General features: G+C 39.1%; 1 protein-coding gene across 3 annotated transcripts in view; it reads left to right on the top strand.

The window, feature by feature from the left end:
• Positions 1–21,935, top strand: part of LOC124148413 — a 204,024-nt gene that overhangs the window by 143,501 nt on the left and 38,588 nt on the right. The window contains exons 1-7 of one of the 3 annotated variants that reach the window (XM_046519493.2): positions 5,409–7,039; positions 7,347–7,567; positions 8,013–8,069; positions 8,198–8,314; positions 8,861–8,899; positions 9,042–9,095; positions 9,272–11,856. The exons of 1 other annotated variant lie outside the window; for it this stretch is intronic. In XM_046519493.2, the coding sequence (XP_046375449.2) occupies positions 6,727–7,039; positions 7,347–7,567; positions 8,013–8,069; positions 8,198–8,314; positions 8,861–8,899; positions 9,042–9,095; positions 9,272–10,093 (1,623 nt within the window). In that variant the 5' untranslated portion in view covers positions 5,409–6,726 and the 3' untranslated portion in view covers positions 10,094–11,856. Of the gene's footprint in view, positions 1–5,408; positions 7,040–7,346; positions 7,568–8,012; positions 8,070–8,197; positions 8,315–8,860; positions 8,900–9,041; positions 9,096–9,271; positions 11,857–21,935 lie in introns of those variants that run through there. One more of the 3 variants, XM_048398841.1, reaches the window with a different exon arrangement.

Below are 21,935 nucleotides of genomic sequence, written 5' to 3'. Positions count from 1 at the left end.
ACAGGTACAATTAGTGGTAGCACCACTTAGATTACCTGACAAAGGTTCCCATTTGGCATTTATTGTGTCTGGGGTAATTATTCAATCTAAATCCAGGTTTGAAGTGAGGTGAAATTTGTGTTATGTAATATGCACGTGGCAGCCCAGCAAGAGGTGAATGATCGGTTGATTTACTTATTTTTGTAAATCAACGGATCGTTCCTAGTCATCAAAGGAATAACAGGAAATACGTTGATTGATTAATCACTGTTATCTTGCACAGTGGATATGTCAAAAGTGAGTGTTTACATGTCTAGGTTTACTAAAACAAAGGGAATACACTCATATCATGGCGTGAAGTGCTGATGTAAAAACAACATACTTTGTTCAAAGGGTTAACTGATAATACGTTGATTGATTGCTCATTGTTATCTATCACTCAATGGATTTTTGTAGGAACCGTGGACGTTATGAAAATAGTTGTCACGTGGGCTTTCTCAGCCGACCTTTGAGACTTGACACCTATGTGAAACACCTGAAACAATCTAAGTGATCAGTTGAGAAACGAACACGGGTTATAATATTCCGAAACGATGTATATCTTGATTGTTACAGAGACATGTGACATCGAATAAGTTTCTTTGTACAGCTGCAGACGAGTGGGCTATTGTTCCTTTGTGTGGATATTCACGGATACATTACTCGAACAAGGAAGCTGCCTAAAATTTATACACATAAATTTGGTAGGTTGTACTTATGGTATTTGCATTTTGTTTTCCTTCATTTGCTGTAGCATTGAACCGATTCGTCCTTGTTTTTCTACGTCTTGGTTGGGAAATTCTTCAATGCGCGATAGACGTTGTTTTCACAGGCCTTTTCCCTTGTAAGCGTGTATATATTACCGTCAATTTGTAAAATATAATTCTCTCAGGCAATTTATAAAATGTGTAAATATTTCAGTCATTTTGACTAAAAAAATCTGTCCAGATTGATTTAGACGATCAAAAGGGCCTACAAACATCACAACAGATTATTATGTAGGATTAGAAGCCAAACAACACAGAAATGTACTTTTCAGTCTCTTGGTGATGACATTAAACATCAAAATGTTTGGAATTCGTTATCATAATAATACAGATGGAAATGTTTTTCAGTCACTTTGTTAAATAACTGAATATTTAGGCGTTTAATAAATTTTAAAATGTTACACATTTTGACAAAAATATACACACTATCAAAAAGCAATGCTCAGGTGAAACTTTGTGTTGCAAGTTAAAATAGTGTAAACGAAAATCGCAAAATTACCAAGCAAGTGACTTATCAAAACTACGTCACCATTACCGATGCTACCCACAAAGATACTTACATTTCCTTATTATCTTGAAAACTGTATTTCATTTTGTTGATCAATGTGACCATACGCCCTTATTACTACCCATACAAGTGACTAATGCGCTTACGAATGGCGCAGCAGAGTTCGCAAACTAGTCTAGATTTCTGCTATACATCCGGGTACTCACTGGGAAAAAAACAATAACAAAGGCAACAACCAGTCCCGGGGAATTGCGTTAGATCAGTGCCCCTTTAAAGGTGTATCCCTCGTACTCATGCTTACATTCATACACACCCCTCACACCATACATCCCAGTATAACTATATCCGCCCTCATGTATCCCTCGTACTCATGCTTACATTCATACACACCCCTCTCGCCATACATCACACTTTAACTATATCCGCCCTCATGTATCCCTCGTACTCATGCTTACATACATACACACCCCTCTCACCATACATCCCAGTATAACTATATCCGCCCTCATGTATCCCTCGTACTCATGCTTACATACATACACACCCCTCACACCATACATCCCAGTATAACTATATCCGCCCTCATGTATCCCTCGTACTCATGCTTACATACATACACACCCCTCTCACCATACATCCCAGTATAACTATATCCGCCCTCATGTATCCCTCGTACTCATGCTTACATACATACACACCCTTCTCACCATACGCCCCACTATAACTATATCCGCCCTCATGTATCCCTCGTACTCATGCTTACATACATACACACCCTTCTCACCATACGCCCCACTATAACTTTATCCGCCTTCATGTATCCTGTGGTCACCATTATGAAGACCCGCTACATTACGTCTTTGTTTGTTGCAATTATAATCAAATTAGAAGCAATTTATTAAATTACATAAAAGGATATAATATTAATACAGTACTTTACGGATTCTTGAAGATTTTAACTTAAATAATACACCAAACCCTAGCATATAATATGCATGTATCTTGTGTACATTATGCAGTAGGTAATATCACGTTTAACCCTATCATTCTGACGATAAACCTGGACACAACTGGTCACTCTTGATAACTGAAGACCAAGGTATTTTTTCTGTAAATATTATGTATACACCATAACTAGATCAGATTTCTATGTTGGAAGAGATATTCAAATAAGCGTTGTCTTGTTTACCAATCCCAAATTTCAGTTGAAATACAAATATGTTTAAACCATGTATTCATTGCGTGCATCCAATAACATGTGTCAAATATGGTAAATATATCATAGTATGTACATTTCTATCAGTAAACAGAGATTGTTCTAAAACAATAGATTTTCTCCGTCTAAACATCAAAGAAAGAGAGGCAGCCAGGGATTTTACAATGGCATCAGAACGCATTAAGACTGGTCAGTAGGTGAGAGTACAATAAACTTCATGATCAGTTACACTTACTTACTTACTTACTTTGGAGATTTAACGTGCGTATTTCGCACACGGGCCCGGCCAGGCCATTTAATGTGTTTCCGAAAGGGGCGAAGGTGGTCTGTGCAACCCAAGAGGGGGGTTTTAGGGGTTGCTTATATAGAATTTGGGAATTTTGAGATTTGGAATAGATGCCGATGGGATTGGGGAGGAGAACTAAGGGAGCTGGGTATGGTGGATGTTTGTTTGTTTATGTGATTTTGATTTGGTAGGTTATTGTGTTTTTAGATGCGTTTTATTAGTTCCGTTTTTATTAAGAATACGCCTAAGGCCTTGAAGTTTTCTAGTTTATTTTGTGGGTTTAGTATTGCTTCTAGAGTTAGAGCCTTGTTTAGATTGAGGGTGGTTTGTAATGCGGTTCGATGTGTTAGGTAGTGTGTGCAGTGGATGAGTGTGTGTTCTGGGGTTTCTGGTTGTTTGCAGTGTGGGCAGTTACCTGTAGTGTGTTTTTTAAATTTTTTTAGGTGGTTATTTAGGTTGGTGTGTCCTGTTTGGAGTTTAGTGATTACTCTGTCGATTTTTTTGGATGGATGGAGAATTTTTGGTTTGGTTAGTGGTTTGCTGAGCACTTTTTTGATTTGGCTATTTGAGTTTAGATACAGGTTATGCCATTTTTTTGTGATTTTTTGCTTGTTTACACTTTTAATTTCTGATTTTGAGATAGGTAAGTTTAAGCTTATTTCTGGGATTTTGAGGGATAGTTTAGCTGCTTTATCGGCGTTTTCATTACCGTATATTCCTACGTGGGTGGGTATCCACAAGAAGGTTATTTGTTTGCCTGCCTTAGTTAGGTCGTTGGAGCTTTTAAGTATTTGATTTATTAATTTAGGTCGGTTTTTGGTATTTTTGTTTTGGAGGGCTTGCAGTCCACTTAGGGAGTCGGTAAGTATTAGGATTTTTTTGTGGTTTTTGGATTCTTGATTATGGAGGGCTGAGGCCATGCCCATTAGTTCTGCCGTGAATATTGATTGGTTGTTTGGGAGTCGGAAGGATTGTGTGGTTTTAGTTGGTTGTGTGGTATGGACTCCGAAACCTGTGTGTTTGGAGGTCGGATCTGAGGATCCGTCCTGATCAGTTACAGATCACCATAACGAATATATAATATCCGAATGAAGATTGCAGCTCGCTTTAAGTACATTGTATCCTCAGCAGTTTGATTTTTGCATATACGATTGCTATTCACTTGCTATAACACTTGATGCGATGAGCATATTGGTATAAGTGGATTAGCCATCAAATGCTGTTACTTTAAAGCATATTACTTTTTGTAAGAATTATAAAGTGGACTTTTGGAGGCGTCTCAGGATATCTATCAGAATGTGTTTTCTATCATTCACCACTAATTATAACAGGATATTGGAAACATATATAGACTGCCTGACTGTAGATAGGATTTGCCCGGCCGGGCCCGTGTGCGAAATACGCTCCAGTCGGAAAGCGCACGTAAAATCTCCTAATATAAGTAAGTAAGTAAGATAGGATTTGTGATCTTAACAATTGCCGGGTGCGACAAAGTATACATGATCTCATTAGGGGATACCAAGGGTATCAGTTTAATATAAGGGGAAGTTTGTAGTGAATACATAATAGCATGTAGATTTCTAATCCTTTCTTTCTCTGTGGGTAATCCTTTCAACCTGATGGGAGGAGGTCACTCAACCGGTTCATGCATTCTTTGTCAAAGAAGATCAGACTTGGTTAGAATCTGTGTTTATCTGAGACTAGTTTCCGAGCAGTCGGATGAGGTAAAAAGACAACTAAAAATTTGTACAAACATTTACGAAATAGTCTTTCCGGGTTTGAACTCGATCATGATTATTTTACACAACATAGATAATTTGCTCAATGTTCCTTATCTTGGACTATTATAAAAAAGATTAATTTTAAACATGTTACGTTTAATATAAGAATATTCATAAATGAGTTGTTTCCTTCGTTTAAAAAAGAATATTCATGAATGAGTTGTGTCCTCTCTTTTTTAAATGAAGAACAAAGAGTAAAACATATTTCCTATGTGACCTCCAGCTGATGACATTTAGTGAACTTGACATGTGATGATGACTTTTAATGTTCATATTATAATAGTTTATCAAAGTGTAAATAAAACTGTAATATAAATTATTAATATATTCAATGTGAGGAAATTTCATTACGGGCTGTTGTCCGAATTGGGAATTGTCGTTGTGGGGGAAATGTCCTACACTCCATTAATATAGGGTGTGGTACATAAACAATGAGCCAACACTCCCGCGTTGTTAATGTGCTTATTTTAGAACTAATATGTGGCAATGAGTATGATAACCTTATTATTCAGATCTTCGGAGAGGCAGCAGCAGAAGCCAGCACAGGCTTGTTTTGTCCTATCCGTTTTAAAAAAACCCGTTATAAAACAGTGTCAAACCATACCTACATTGTTTTCTGTGATGCATGATGCAGGTACATGTGATCTTGTCTTCTTAACTTCTTAACATTCACTCACTTCATTAGTGCAGGCGCACATGCATAACTAAACACAACGACATGAGAATGTTTCAATTTTGGCCCTCCCTCACTTACTCACATGTACTTACTTTGGAGATTTAACGTGCGCTTTCCGACTGATGCGTATTTAATGTCTTTCCGAAAGGGGCGAAAGTGGTGTGTGCAACCCAAGAGGGGGCTTTAGGGGTTGCTTATATAGAATTTGGGAATTTTGAGATTAGTTTACTGAACATTTATAAACAACCGGTATCGATACATAACATGTTCGGGCATAACCTCTGGTGTCGAATTCAAAGTAACGTCAAATAAATCATACACTGCATAGCAATCCTATTCCAGGGAAGGAATGTTAAGAACAAGACGACAAAAATGACTCACAGTGCAATGTCTTTGAAGTCATTATTCTATATTCTAAGCAAACACGATGCCATCTCTTTGATGGCTTCTCACACTTATCATCCGGATTTCAAGAAAAAACATTCAATTCCTTTTTGACATCAATAGAGGGGCTTTGACATGCCGACGCCGTTGCGAAAGGACGCCAAGCGTGCCATCTTACTGGTGTCTATTGTATTCTCAAGTGCTGAAACAACATCGTTTTCTCCCCGTCTGTAGTAAACCTTTGCTGCCCTAGACTTAAAACAACAACAGTGGTCATTGGCACTGATTGGTAACGGCTTATTTACCAACGGCTTTGAGTCAAATGACTATAAATAACGTTTCAACGAATATAGCTTAACATCCCAAACCATGGAGGAGACAACTAGCGTACGTGTTGGCACTCGTGTTCAGGCTCTTGACACCGAATCCGGCAAGTGGAGATCCGGGTGTGTAGTGGATGTTGACCTAGTTTGGAGGAAAGTCAACGTCCATTTCGACAACTTCCCCAAGAAATGGAACACTTGGATTTCCATAGGTACGTTTCTGTTTTATAAATGTTTATTCGCATGTTTATAAGACAATATACGTACATTACACAGTGATACGTTTGAAATAGCTGCAGGAAACCGAAAACCAGACGGTAAAATATGATAATTTAACCTATAAATTTTAAATGCCATAATATCAACACAACAGTCGATGCAGTATGTACTTATGATGATATGGCTCACATTCCCAGATTGTTATGAATATATATTACATGAGAGACATAACATGTACATGCTACACTAGGTCAGATCCTTAGCTAACAATCTGATTCTATAGTCTACACATGTAGACATTGGGGAGGCGTGGTAAAAGGTTTGCCATCAGTACCACAGTACGTCTGGCGGTGTTTTTCACGGGTGTATAAAATCAATAATAATGTGTAATAATGTGTAAAAGAAGGCCATACAGGTGATCAGTTATGTCATGACCACGACGAACCTGTAGATGCGTGAAAACCCTAAACTATTTATACTTCAGAGAATATTGCTCTGTCATTTTGGCATTTGCGACATACCAGACAATGGGATCACTATAATATGATATGTCAATTACAGGCAACATGGAAGATGAAGTTTCGTCATTCCTTAGTCAGCTGGACGATGACACTTTCAGTGCAGTGACTATCCGGGGAAACCGAGAGAGCAGGAACTGTTTACCTGGACCCAGGCTGTTTAGCCCTACAGTCGAACAAAAACTTGCTGTGCTGCTCCTTGAAATCTACGACCAGAACAACGTATTGTCTCAAGGAGTTTTGAGCCGATTGACTGCTGGAGAACAACAAATGCAGGGCGAATCACTCATTAGAATCATGGAGATTCTTGTTTGGGATTTCCATCTCTATTGTTTAGATAAAGGTAAGCAAATCATATCGAGTATTCTCTAAAATGTATCCCCAATCAACAATACATATACCAATGTATTTTACGCCACGTAAATCAAGAGTTTTTCTTTGCTTCATGGCAATCGTTTTAAATATGAGCAGGAAATGGGTTTCTTAACATATCTATGTTACGACCTTCACCATGACACTGCATGGAACATTTGAAACAAGGAAGTGTAAGCACACAAATATTATAGTCTTATCACTCGTTTTGTACACGTACATACGATTATTATACTATTAGAATAACTCCAATATATAACTTACTTTTGAATGTTCAGGATTCACAAGGACCATCGTACCTGAACGGTTGGTTGATCGTCGTCAACCAAAGGGAACACAGGCATCCGAAGAATCGCGTAAATTGACTGGAGGGGATTGCTTTTTTCATCGTGTCAATGGGAGGATATTCGATGCATCTGTGTACGTTAATGACCCTTTCCTAGGAATGATCATCACGTCAAACAAGCGATGCATTCCGTACGAGGACATTGTCTTAACAGTAAGTGCAAACAATGTCCACGTGTACCAAATCGTTATTAAAACAAGAGTAGCCTTGTACATATATAGATGCAGGATGGCTCTCGTTAATCTTGTGCAATTCTGTCTGGTTGGTCTTCATTTCAAGATTATCATTGTATTCCTAGTACAACGCCAGTTCCTGTAATACCATCATAATATATAAAATACCTGTCCAAAAAGTAGGATAATCTGTACTAAGAGAGTTGTTTCCCAAATATAACATTTGTTTCATTTGTGACCACTTTCTAAATGACAATTTGTAGGTAGTCGAGAAGCACGAATGTAACTTTTGTAAAAAAAATATTTATATCGAATTCTATACTGAAATGTCAATTTGTTTGCAAATAGTATTGTGTAAACTACAATACACACATTTGTAGCCTTGGCTTCGTATATGCTTATGTACAGTTGACATTGTTTTCCAGGGTTACCAGCAATCCAGACACACAGCTTCGTGTACACCAGAAGAGACAGGTTCAGAGGTAACTATACACGCCGTGGCGTACACCCTACAGTTCTATATTAGTTTTTAATACCTTTCGATGACAAGAACTTCACCTAATATAATACTGTTCTATCTCCATTGACTAATGATTAATCTTTCATTCAGGTTGAAAGCTTTCAACTGTACCTCAGTGAGAGCGGGAATGAAAGTGATACAGGCCGTGATCCAACATGGACACTTCCCCCCAAGTCTCCGCCAGAGGTTGTTGTACCTTCTACAATGGTAAATATTACATAGTAATGACTGAATAACTGAAAATGTACACGTTAGACGTACATTTGTTTGATTTAGAGATACAAAGGGAGGATGTCAATTAAAATAAGAAAATATGTCACTCACGGAAAACTGTTATAAATGAAATAATCTGGAGGTACAATGAAGCTCTGATTATAAAATACTAGTAGATCTTAAATTGGCATTATTCAATTCAGCAACAATATTTCATGCCAATGTTCCAATTGGAATTTAATGCAAATTGCATAGATTATCTGTGCATGTAATCCATTTGACTTACTTTGACAATGATTTCAACAGCTACATATGCAAGTATGTAATTACATCAGAAAGCGGCCTGTATATATGTCATAAATTGATGTGTTTACACCTGAACAGACATGACCCATGAAACGAATGATAACTTACGTTACACAGTGAATTATATACAGCTGTGAAAAAATGGCAATAACTTATTGATTGACGAACTTAACATACGATGTTTTTTCACCATTGATAACCTTTGCATTTTATTCCGATTCATTTTAATTTCAGGGTACTCGCACGACCAGTATAAGAAAGAGGAAACGAGAGGTTTGTAGCGTTTACATTACTGCATGGTTGTGTGGATTATATTTAGTAACTGTTATATATAAATTTTCACTTTCTCTTTTCGTTTCTCTGCAAATGATGTCCTAAAACATTTCGTAATATATATTAATTTTGTATCTCATAGGATATGCAGCAAGAGCAAGAGCGAACCAAGAAAAGGACAAATCCTGCGAAGAAGGTGAATTTAGGTTTCCTTCTCATCACTGTCATGACTAATTATTTTAGTAAAGAATTTATCTCGTCTTATTAACCAGACTTCTGAGAAAGTATGAGCAAGTTGGTAGCTAAGTTATAACCTGAGTTGCCCGTGCATGTATGTTGTATGACCTAACAATCTTCTTCACATCGTTATAGTTCCTGATTCTTGGAAGAGGACCGGCATCAGGCAAGTCGACGAATGCATCGTCTCCTCCAACTTCCCCACTTGCATCGCCTGAAACGACGCTGTGCACAACACGATCACCACGCCATGCATCTACCTCAACAACAGGACTGTCTGACCCTTCCAGTGACGCAGATATCGTCACACTGAAACTTGAAGTCGCCAGCCTCAAAAAGGAAATCAAGGAATTGCGACTGTTGGTAGAGTCGATGGTTTCTGACACCACGCCGCCTTCACCAATATCAGTCCTTCCATTACCTGCCCTGTCTCCGTTAAACAATGCATTGTCGTCACCACCACTGTCATCATCTCCCCTCTCAACGACATTCACTCTAAAGCCATCCGCCACGTCCATAACATCAACGCACTCTAACATCATCACAGAAAGCAGATTTTGGGATCTGCGGGTAGCAGATTTGCCATGCAAAATATGCGATATCAACATTAAAACCTCCCTGGACTCACGGAATACTCAACAGGACGTAGTAGAAGAAGCAAGGCAGCGAGGTGGACGGAGCCGTAAGCAGCTGGCAAAAGAACTTTATAAAACTGTTTTCACCCTGCGAGAAACGTATAAAAGAAATGTGTACGGGATGATAAAGTCAGGCCAGAACGTCACTGTCCAGCCATTTGACATCGCAAAGATGGCCATGATATTTGATGTCGTATTCAATACCTTCCCACCCAAGGACAAAGCAAAGGAAAAACAAGAATGTGTAGACGCCATCAATCAAGTAAACAGATACGTGTGGGGTCGGCGAATGAAAGGAATTGAAATTCCACCAATGATATAAATGAAATGTAATGTTACTTATCCTATGTATCTGCTGTTAATAATTCACAACTTTAACTTTATCTTCAACTTTAAATATTGTTCAATTAGTAGCGTCACGTTGGTTTTCAATGTCCATTTCCACCTCTGTAGAGATATATGCAATTGCCTTTGAATATATATATATATAGGATGGCGGGACTTCGACTGTGCTATTTTCCATGCTAAATATATTTAGTTACTCTCAAATGCAAACCCATCAATGCTTTCAAGTAACATGTCAATACAAGTGTATTTAGGTAAGTCAGTTATTCCCAGTTTTCCCGTGTACATAGAATTCTTGTTAAAATTAATCCCTTGAAATCAGTTTTATTCGTCACTTCATGTAATAGTGTCTTTTGGCGGAATCGTGTGCAAACATCAACCATGATCGTCTCAAAACAACGCCCGGTAGTGAGCACAGTCCATAAGAAAATGAACTTTCATTAACAGCCGAAAACGTCATTGTCGCTTATTTGTCGACCCCTAGTGGCTAATGTGTACATAAAAACTGACCTTTTTGTATATTAAAGTATTTTGTATCCTTAAGTTTTGTATCGGCACATGCGTGTCGCTATACTATTTTTTATGTATAGCTCTTATTTTGAGCATGATATACGAAAATATAATGTTTGTCCGTCTGTTAAACTTGTTCGTTTTATTTCCATATCCTAATAACAGAAACTACATTAATATATTTGATCCCTGATAACTGGAATTCTTTTCCACGGAATAAAAAAACCGTGTGATTGCTACACTGCGCCTCATATACATGAACTAGCGTCCATTGTAATGTGTTATTATACGGTCCCAAGTATTTTGTGTAAAAAGAATAGACTTTAGTCTTGGCACAATAAAGACAGATGATATTCATTATGGTAATCAACATTTAATAACAACCAATACTTCTATTGGTTATTTGGTATCATAGTTGTTTAGACGCATTCTTAATTGCATTCATTATTAATTCCTAACGCATTTTTACAGCTGGCACTTTGAAAAATAAGGAATACAAAAGTGCGTTCAAAACCCAGACGCAGCGCCATCTACTTCTAACACCCTTGGTAGAACTGCGTCGAGACCACGGATAAGTCTGCAGCATGCTCCTGGATCCATCGTTGCCCAGAATGCATTAATGCCATTTATAAGTTCATCCTTTGTTCGCGGTTTCACCCGACGTCTAATATGCCATTTCAACGAAGCCCAAGCTTTCTCGATTGGGTTGAGATCTGGAGATTCTGGAGGCGTTGGCCAGTGGTGAATCCCGTTTGAAGATAGCCACTGTGTTGTACTCCTACTGGTATGCTTGGGATCGTTGTCCTGCATTAGTCTATGACCATCTGGGTATTTGTCCTGAATGAAAGGCACTAAGAACTCCTTTAGAATGTCTTGATAAGCCTCGCTGTCCATAGTCCCCGTGAAGAGACAAATATCTGTTGCGCCACATCTTGAAATCCCTGCCCAAACATGTACTTGATATGGATGTTTTGGGCGGCTTTTAAATTTTGGTGGACTCCCTTTCTTCCGAAAACATTTCTTTAGCGTTGACTCTAGCTTCACTGTGCACTCATCCGTGAATATGACATCATCAAATGTATCATTCGACGTCATGACCTGCTCACAAAAGTGTTTTCGTTTCACCCGGTTCGGTTGGCGAATGAGTTGACAGTATCGAGTCTGTTTCTGAACCCAGCCGAGTCTGTTCCGTTCACGACAAATTGTAACCGTTGAAACAGATTTACCCTTTTTACTTTCAAGCAGACGTTGTAACTCAGGAGAGTACGTTTCGTCATCTGAGTGCATAACGCCGTCTATGTAGCTGATGTCAGAATCCGTCAAGATGCGAGGTCTGCCGCTCCTTGCCCTGTCACTAACACGACCGGTTTCCTTGTATCTTCTGGAGGTCATCTGAAGTGATTTTATTGAGACTTTCCACATATCTTCTTGTAGCAATCTCGCTTGTATCACAGGATATGTGAGATGTTGTTGACGAAGAAGTATTATCTTGTGTCGCAAATAGCTGGGAATCCTTGATCCTCCCACAAACCTGTCGATATCGTTCATATCTGTTGCGCTTCTGTCCTAATGAGCATTACATGTGTTCTTAAGTGTAAGGACGTCTTAAATGCCATTGGTTAACGCTGTGATTCAATTCTGTGCACAGCTGAATCTACCCTACTCCAATATACAAGCGTCTCTTTGATAGGCATTATGAATACAATTTGCTGGAAGGTGGGTTTCATCATCCTCGTTTGTGATGTTATATAAGTGGTCCTGTTATTTCGTGCACCTGCTTAGCATTGTGAGTAGACAATGTAATTAATTATCCGAGTTGTCTCGCTATAAGTTACACAATAAACCGTGGGTTGCTTTTTTATTGGAGTAGATATTCTGAGTATATTGTTCATTGTGATTAATGCTTCGGTCCGATCTACCCTCGAGAATAAAGAATTCATCCAATCACAACCACAGTTACCTAGCTCTGATTGCAAACACTCGACATTTGTATACATGTACATGCATCATCCTTTGCACAAACCAAGTGATTAACGTGCAGAAACTCATTTACAACTTACCACTATGTGGAACAGATAAACAACGCAGTATTTGACCCATCATTTTAAAACCATGTATGTATGATGACTTTGAAAAGCATTTAGAAGTGAAACACATAAGGGAATCATCTACATTGTATATTATCGGGAACACAGCGTTTCGGGGTGTATACTTATTCCTTCACTCGAGGAATATTACTCCGAAACAATGTGTTCCTAATATTAAAGAAGTTGTCATCCATAAATTCTCTTCCTTGCATATGTATGTATCATCCGTGTATCATCTGATTTTTATTTCGTTTTAAGGAAACTTAAAGACCCCAATATCAGAAGTATAAGCTTCATAGGCACATCAAACCGAAATGTGGTTTATCCTGAATCTTGAATGAAATGAAACAGAGACTGTGATGGCCTCTGTTAACATTCAGCATTTCAGAACGTAAATCCTTAGTTGTATGAATCAGATGAACCGAGAACCAAAATCGGGGTGAATCTAGAAAAAACAGTGTATTCAGGCACCATTGGGAATTACGTTCTCATACACGAAAAATACACTTTTTAAGAACATCCATGTAAAGCAGTGTACTGTTAGTGGACGTAACCACCTACACCTCTCTAAATATAACAAGAGGAACACGCTTAATATAGCTCCAGGTTAGAATGAATATACATGTACATGTACATGTACATGTATCTTCGCATCCTATATACATGTGGAAGTAACACGCGACAGCATTTCTGAGGTGTACATGTACATGTAGTGTACCAATATGGCGCCACTTTTGCGGCACTATTACCCCCTTTTGCGGCACTATCGCGATACTATCGCGCCACTTTAACGGCACTATCGCGCCACTTTTGCGGCACTATCGCGCCACTTTCACGGCACTATCGCGCCACTTTCACAGCACTATCGCGTCACTTTTGCGCCACTAACGCGAAACTTCACGCCATTTACGCGCCATTTTCGAGTCACTTTCGCGATACTTTCAAGGCACTTTCACGAACGTATCGCGAAATAGTTTCGCGATACAGGGGAAGTTACTTTTGAAATGTAGTGTATGTACTGATACATGGTGGGAGGAGGGTGTATGTATGTAAGCTCTGATACATGGTGGGAGGAGGGTGTATGTATGTAAGCTCTGATACATGGTCGGAGTAGGGTGTATGTATGTAAGCTCTGATACATGGTGGGAGGAGGGTGTATGTATGTAAGCTCTGATACATGGTGGGAGAAGGGTGTATGTATGTAAGCTCTGATACATGGTCGGAGGAGGGTGTATGTATGTAAACTCTGATACATGGTGGGAGGAGGGTGTATGTATGTATGCACTGATACATGGTGGGAGGAGGGTGTATGTATGTATGTACTGATACATGGTGGGAGGAGGGTGTATGTAAGCGCTGATACATGGTGGGAGGAGGGTGTATGTATGTATGCACTGATACATGGTGGGAGGAGGGTGTATGTATGTATGCACTGATACATGGTGGGAGGAGGGTGTATGCATGTATGTACTGATACATGGTGGGAGGAGGGTGTATGTATGTATGTACTGATACATGGTGGGAGGAGGGTGTATGTATGTATGTACTGATACATGGTGGGAGGAGGGTGTATGTATGTATGTACTGATACATGGTGGGAGGAGGGTGTATGTATGTATGCACTGATACATGGTGGGAGGAGGGTGTTTGTATGTATGCACTGATACATGGTGGGAGGAGGATGTATGTATGTATGTACTGATACATGGTGGGAGGAGGGTGTGTGTATGTAAGCAGTGATACATGGTGGGATGAGGGTGTATGTATGTATGCACTGATACATGGTGGGAGGAGGGTGTATGTATGTAAGCACTGATACATGGTGGGAGGAGGGTGTATGTATGTAAGCACTGATACGTGGTGGGAGGAGGGTGTGTGTATGTAAGCAGTGATACATGGTGGGATGAGGGTGTATGTATGTATGCACTGATACATGGTGGGATGAGGGTGTATGTATGTATGTATGTACTGATACATGGTGGGAGGAGGGTGTTTGTATGTATGTACTGATACATGGTGGGATGAGGGTGTATGTATGTATGTACTGATACATGGTGGGAGGAGGGTGTATGTATGTATGCACTGATACATGGTGGGAGGAGGGTGTATGTATGTATGTACTGATACATGGTGGGAGGAGGGTGTATGTATGTATGCACTGATACATGGTGGGAGGAGGGTGTATGTATGTATGTACTGATACATGGTGGGATGAGGGTGTATGTATGTATGTACTGATACATGGTGGGAGGAGGGTGTATGTATGTATGCACTGATACATGGTGGGAGGAGGGTGTTTGTATGTATGTACTGATACATGGTGGGAGGAGGGTGTATGTATGTATGCACTGATACATGGTGGGAGGAGGGTGTATGTATGTATGCACTGATACATGGTGGGAGGAGGGTGTATGTATGTATGTACTGATACATGGTGGGAGGAGGGTGTATGTATGTATGCACTGATACATGGTGGGAGGAGGGTGTATATAAGCAGTGAGACGGCCCCTATAATCCTCTATTGTTTTACCAATCAACACGCTTCATTGGTTATCTTTTTACAAAAATGCTTTTTGCAACAGAATGATTTGGTTTTCTTTTGACATTGTTTCTGGTAAATATTCCCTGGACAGAGAAGATATTGGCGATACTGGTCCCATGCATCGTTTGATATTTTTAAACAATTCAATTCATAAATATTTTTTTATTTTTTCAATCATTTTACATTTATTTAATACAATGTGACGTTCCTGTACATAGTTGATTAATCATCGAAATAGATGATGGCAAGTTGACCAAAATTTATAGAATAGGCCAAGTAGTATAGGTAATAGGGGTTCTGGACCACTTCCACTGGAGCCGGATTCATATACCAATACCACCACTACAGGAGGAATTTTTTATGCCAAAATGATTATGCGATTCAACGATAGTCATGAGATTCAGCTAAATTGGCTCCAGCTCACCACCACCTGGAGTCTATGATATAAATTTTTATAGGTAATGGGGGTTCTGGACCACTTCCACTGGAGCCAGATTTATTACCTATACTGCTACTACAGGGGGGATTTTTTATGCCAAAATGATTATGCGATTTAACGATAGTCATGAGATTGGCTCTAGCTCACCAATACCTGGGGCCAATCGTTGCTTTAGATGAGTCTAAATGGTAATAAAAATATTCTTTATTATTTTTATTGATAAACGATATTCAACATTTTTATTAAGTTCTTCGTTCATTTTACTAGGAGACCAGACTATATAACTACACTCTTCTTGTAAATTGATAAGAAACAATTGATAACCGTATTTGGTTGGTTTGACATCACTGATATAATAAAAACCTTGTGGTAATTCTCTCCATTTAATAGCTTTCTCCATTATTATATATTTATGTAAGCATTTGTCTAAATGTAATCACACGATAGTAAGCAATCTATTTTTAATCTCCAACCAGTTCTTTGGTTTTGGCACGGAATAATTGACGCGCTTGTTGCCTCCCCTGTTCTATGAACTTTTTTTTCTCCTCTTCGCTAATACCACTGGTCTTACGAGATTTTGATCGAATCTCCTGCTTCATTTCGTTGTATTTGGTGAGTTCCGACAGCACTAAACGAAACTCATCCTCGGATATCTTACAATCGGCCATTGCTGTCGAAATATGATCCTCAACTTTGCTTCGGCGAGTATCCGAATACTATTGTTTTTTAATGCTTTCTTTTGTAACCTACGAGAAATGAATTTTATCGCTATTCCCGCTTCAATTTTTTATATTTTAATGACGAGAAAGATTCCGTTCTACCGCTATTATATTTTTAATTTTTCACTGGAACAAATTTGAGTAGAGTTGAAGGACTTTCTAGTTGAATATTATTTGTCGTACTGATTTGATCAAGATGGATACACAACTCTTTATAGGGAACAAAATCGGACAATGTGTCTCCATCAAATGTTGCCTTGAATATTGATAAAATTCCGCGTGTAAATCCAAGTGTAGCTGATAAGTTCCCTACAATCCGTACACCTTTTTCTCCAGTGTCGAATTTCAACATTCCATTCGACTCATTTTGTGTTAGACTAATTCCATTAGACTTAAAAATTTCATCATTGAGTGAGCATACGCTGTAATACCCATCAGGTATAATAATGAATTTTTCAATAATATTTTGTTCATCTAATATCCATATCTTATTATTATCTTTCGCAGCACTTATATTGGTCCACAGCGGGTAATACGTTACGTCGCATAGAGCTACTTCGAGCTGTCCATCCGAGTTATCGATAGTATGAAGCAGTTCAATAGACTGGCCATTTGTTATTCCCGGGAGTGTAACATACATATCAAATATACAATGATACTATATCATAACTTAAATATGGAATCAACCATTATTTATAATATGGAGTGTTACACTTAAGTATCCTATATGTACAGGTTGGTGTTTTACATCTAATATAGAAATTTTGAGGTCTGAAATAATACCCCGCTTTAATTTTTTATATTGTAATGACGAGAAAGATTCCGTTCTACGGCTATTATATTTTTCATTTTTCACTGGAACACATCTGAGCAAAGTTGAAGGACTTTCTAGTTGAATAGTATTTGTCGTGCTTATTTGATCAAGATGGATACACAACTCTTTATAGGGAACTAAATCGGGTAATTTAGATCCATCATTTGATGAATCGATTACTATTATATCACCGATTACAAATCCAATTGTAATTGCAAAGTAGTTCACGTAAGGAAGTACACCATGTTCTCCAGGGTAGAATTTCAGTCTCCCAGTCGCCTCATTTTGTGTGAGACTAGCTCCCATAGGCTTAAAAATTTCATCATTGAGTGAGCTTACGCTGTAATACCCATCAGGTATAGTAATAATTCTATCTTTGTCACCCATTATTAATATCTTATTATTATCTTTCGCAGCACTTATATTGGTCCACAGCGGGTAATACGTTACATCGCATAGAGCTACTTCGAGTTGTCCATCCGAGTTATCGATAGTATGAAGCAGTTCAATAGACTGACCATTTGTTATTCCAGGGAGTGTAACATACATATTAAATATACAATGATACTATATCATAACTTAAATATGAAATCGAGATACATTACTGATCAATCGATTATAGTAACTGCCTCTGGTGCTGAATTTTTCGTTAAATTCCCTGATATCTTTGAAAATTACAGGGTCACGGCAACTAGCGATAAAATGGTGCACGATTGGTTTCACAATCCGATGCAATTTTGGCAGAATCAGTTAAACTTTGCCGTATGGTGTGCCACAACGGGATGTGGCGTATCTGTTAATGCCCCAGGATTTATGCTAAATAAGTCTGTTTTATTATTTCACGTGTATTATCAGATTAGACGTATACTTAAAGAAATTAATGCTCCATTACCGCAGGATCGAGCGTGGAATGCATCAAATAATCCGTATAATAGGGGGGGCGTATGAACGTATTTGTAATGAATTTAATGTTTCTACGAGTAAAGATTGGCGTATTAAAGGAGCAAACCATGGTCTAGGTATTCCGTAAGCTGGTGCACACTCTGTTAAAGAAGTCAGCGATGATTTACTGAAAAGGGGTCGGCTCCTTCCGAGCTTTGCTCTCTCAAGTAACGAGTGGAGAGATGATCGTATGAACTTTAAGGGTGGTGTTGCTTTCTCCGTCCAAAAGGTTGAGCAACCACCTGGAGACGCTTGGAATGAATTTCTTAATGATAAAACGGAAAATAATTTTACTAACCCAGGATTTGTAAGATTTAATGAATCGATAAGAACTTATGTATGGGCAATTCTCGGTGCACAATTGCAAACACGAACAGGAATCATCGGTACTGGGACGGCGCTCGATGCGCAAAAACAGTTTGTCGCAAACGTGGAGGACGCCATTAATTCACCAGTTGACATACCATCGTCTATAAAGCGTTTTCAAGATGCATTACAGTACGCTCAATCCAAAGTGGACTACGTTTATGCGCCGGGACTATACATGTCTCCGAGTAATATGGAACTTAAGATCGGTCAAGTGATAGGCTATAATAATAAAATTGTTATCGCTACCGATCAACAAAAACCAGGTATAAATTCAGATATTAACGTCGAATTAATAACGCAAACGATCACGGGCGAAAAGGGAATAGTCAAGCCGCAGTTATCTTTTAATGCTCAACCGTCTACTAACGCACAAGTGCCACCGCATATTGAGGCTAAAAATCAACAACATATCGATGAAAAAACAGCGCTTGTAGTGGGTGGAGTCTCGGTTGGTTTACTCATGAATTGGTGGTTAAATAGTTCTTAGCGAATACGTACAGCAGCCCTGCAATTGCTACGATCAACCCCCACAAGTTTTGACTAAGCCAAGTGGTGGTCCTAGCTAATAAATTCAATAGCCAGGAAACTATACTCCCTATAATATACGGGAAGTGCGACCGCGGCTTTCTCAGCAAGCTTTCCCAGTGCTGAACCTAATGCTTTTAAATGCTTTTTTATCCACTCTTTTATACCATTTTTATCGCTAGGAGGTGATCCGCCTCCACCTGTACTACCACCTGTTAACGAGAGAGTCAAAGTCGATATAATAAATCCCAACGCGGTTAAAATACTGGCAATTGTTATTCCCTGTTCTCTGAACAATGTTTTAATTTTATCGGCCAGTGTAGTGTCATCGTTGAGGACTTGATCGATTGTTTCTCGAATACGACTGATTTGCGAACGAAGTGCCTTTCTATTACTGGAAGCTGCTTCGAGGCGGGCCGATCTTTCGTCTTCTAAGTTACGCAATCTTTCTGCTACGCGGCGTCTACTGAACTCATCGCCCGCCTGTTCAAGTTTTGTTTTCTCATAAGCTATATGCTTGTCGATTTCGGATATCTTGGCTATATTATTTATCAGTTCTCCCCGCATTGTTCGCATTGCCTTGTCAAGACCTCGTAATTCCCTAATACTGAACTCCGATACCTGTAACGTGGAATTATCGTAATAGGTATCTAAGATTTCTTCGAGTCCGTCCGAGGCCACCTTCGAGGAAGCCTCCAAATCATCTGTATTACCAAGTTCAGTACGCACAGTCCTAAGAACCTTAGTAGTCTTCGCGGAAAGTCGTCGGTAGTCCACAAAACCTAATTTATCACGAACAGTGCTGATGCCGTGTTTAGTGGCTATCGTAGACAAGGCTAGGGGCTTACGAGTACGAGAATGCATAAGATCAATATCCGGAGCGCCAAGCAGTCGCAATATTCCTTAACTTTCTATCTCAAACTTTGAATATTCACTAACAATAGGACTATCATCTTTAAAGGAATCGTAATAATCATTGAGGGTTGATTGTAAAATTTCATCGTTAAGATTCGTGCCACCAAAGTTGGTTTCATCAGTACCCTCTTCGTTTGGATTATCAAAGTCATCAAAGGTACTTAGATCTAAGTCATTATGTTCAAAATCAGTCATTTTTATATTAAACATAGGGTACATGTTTTCAATATAACAATGTCTTCGCAATACGGACGCAAGTTAAACCCACAACGTAGACTTCGAGATCCATTAGGGGTCAAAGCAATTCGTCAGTCTGTAACTATAACTAATAACCCTAGTACCATCGATCAGAATCAAACGCTTCTGGTTCGCTTTCCTAATCTCGGCGCACACGATGTGTTAGTTCCCGGAACTGTCCGACTGGCATTTACGATTAGTTTGACTTCTGCCGACGTTAACAGAGAGCCCGTTCAGAACATAGGTCGTGCTATCGTTAAGAAAATCGCGATTAAAATTAGCGGTAATGAGGTTTTGAGTATCGACGATAGCGATGTATACTATTGTTACATGGATCTCTGGAGAACGGATAAAGAGCGGGAAAACTTACAGTACCAAGGTATTTGTAATAAGAACACATTGAGACTGCGCGTGAGCGCTGAAAATGGCGTTGATACCAATGAAAAAGATAAGGCCGTTGCCGACGCATTAGGTAACAGATTCTATATTCCCCTAGACTTTGAATTACTAGATTCCCACATGCCCTTTTATCAAGCATCCCTAGGCGATAGGTTAGAATACGAACTCACTTTTAATGACTACGGCAGAGTAATCAGAACTGGTGGTTAAGATGCTAGCTATTCCATTGACAATATCTCGCTGGAGTACGATATGATAACGGATCCCGAATTAGCCAGACAAATTCGTAACCATTATTGGGGAAGTTTAGCCATTTTGTACGATCGCGTGCTGCGACATCTAAAGATCACGAGGGACAAAAAAGAAACGATGTGGAGTATAAATCTAAACGTTCCCACGAGGTCGTTGAAGGGTATTTTAATGTTGTTCGAGGACCCCTCCGATGCGTTTAAAAGAAATACCGAGAAGTTTTACAATCCCAAGATTACAAAAGTAGAATTGACTATATCAACTAATCAACTATATAGCCAAGGAATGCTAGCGTATCACCAGTGGGATGAGATTAAAAAACTTCCCTCTATAAAACGTTCTGCGGAAGTTAACGCGGTCGTGAAAGATCTGTCTCTAGGGAGTGTATCGATGGGTGAATACCTCACCACGAAGTATGCGCTATGGCTAGACATGCGAACAACGGACGATGACCAACTACACGGCAGTGGGAGGAGAATAGAAAATGCTAGCGAGGGTGCCACCATACAGATAACGAAGCTCCAGGAATCAGCTGGTAAATTAAACATATATTTGTACGTGATTATGGATGCGCAACTTAATATACAGTATGGGAGATTCGTGCAAGCAATCTATTGATAATCTTTTACCTAAAGATCCGCACTGCGCTATCATATGCGGGCAAACAGGCTGCGGAAAAACAGCTTTTATTCTAGATATTTTAGAAAGTCATTATCGGGACGTTTTCGATCATATTATTATTCTGTGTCCGACTATAAGCGTTAATAAAACATACCTATCGAGAGATTGGGTAATGAATGACGACGGGGTACACAGAGTCGATCCAGGCGATCGTTTACAAGACTGCCTCCGAGTATGTCACGAAAAATACAAAGGAGAATCAACCCTTTTCGTAATAGACGACTGCAGCGCGAGTAAAGAACTCACAAAAAAGAAAGATATGCTTTCGTATTTAGCAATCTCCGGTCGGCATAATCAGCATAGCGTTTGGGTACTTACTCAAAAATACAACTCTGTCCTGAAAGATCTCAGAGAGCAGACCAAATGGGTAGCGCTGTTTCATTGCAAAGAT

Source organism: Haliotis rufescens, unplaced genomic scaffold (assembly GCF_023055435.1).
Source record: "Haliotis rufescens isolate VD_foot unplaced genomic scaffold, xgHalRufe1.0.p SCAF_19, whole genome shotgun sequence".
NCBI lineage: Eukaryota > Metazoa > Mollusca > Gastropoda > Lepetellida > Haliotidae > Haliotis > Haliotis rufescens.
Note: the sequence above shows the minus strand (reverse complement) of the source record. Positions and strands in the feature narration are given on the sequence as shown.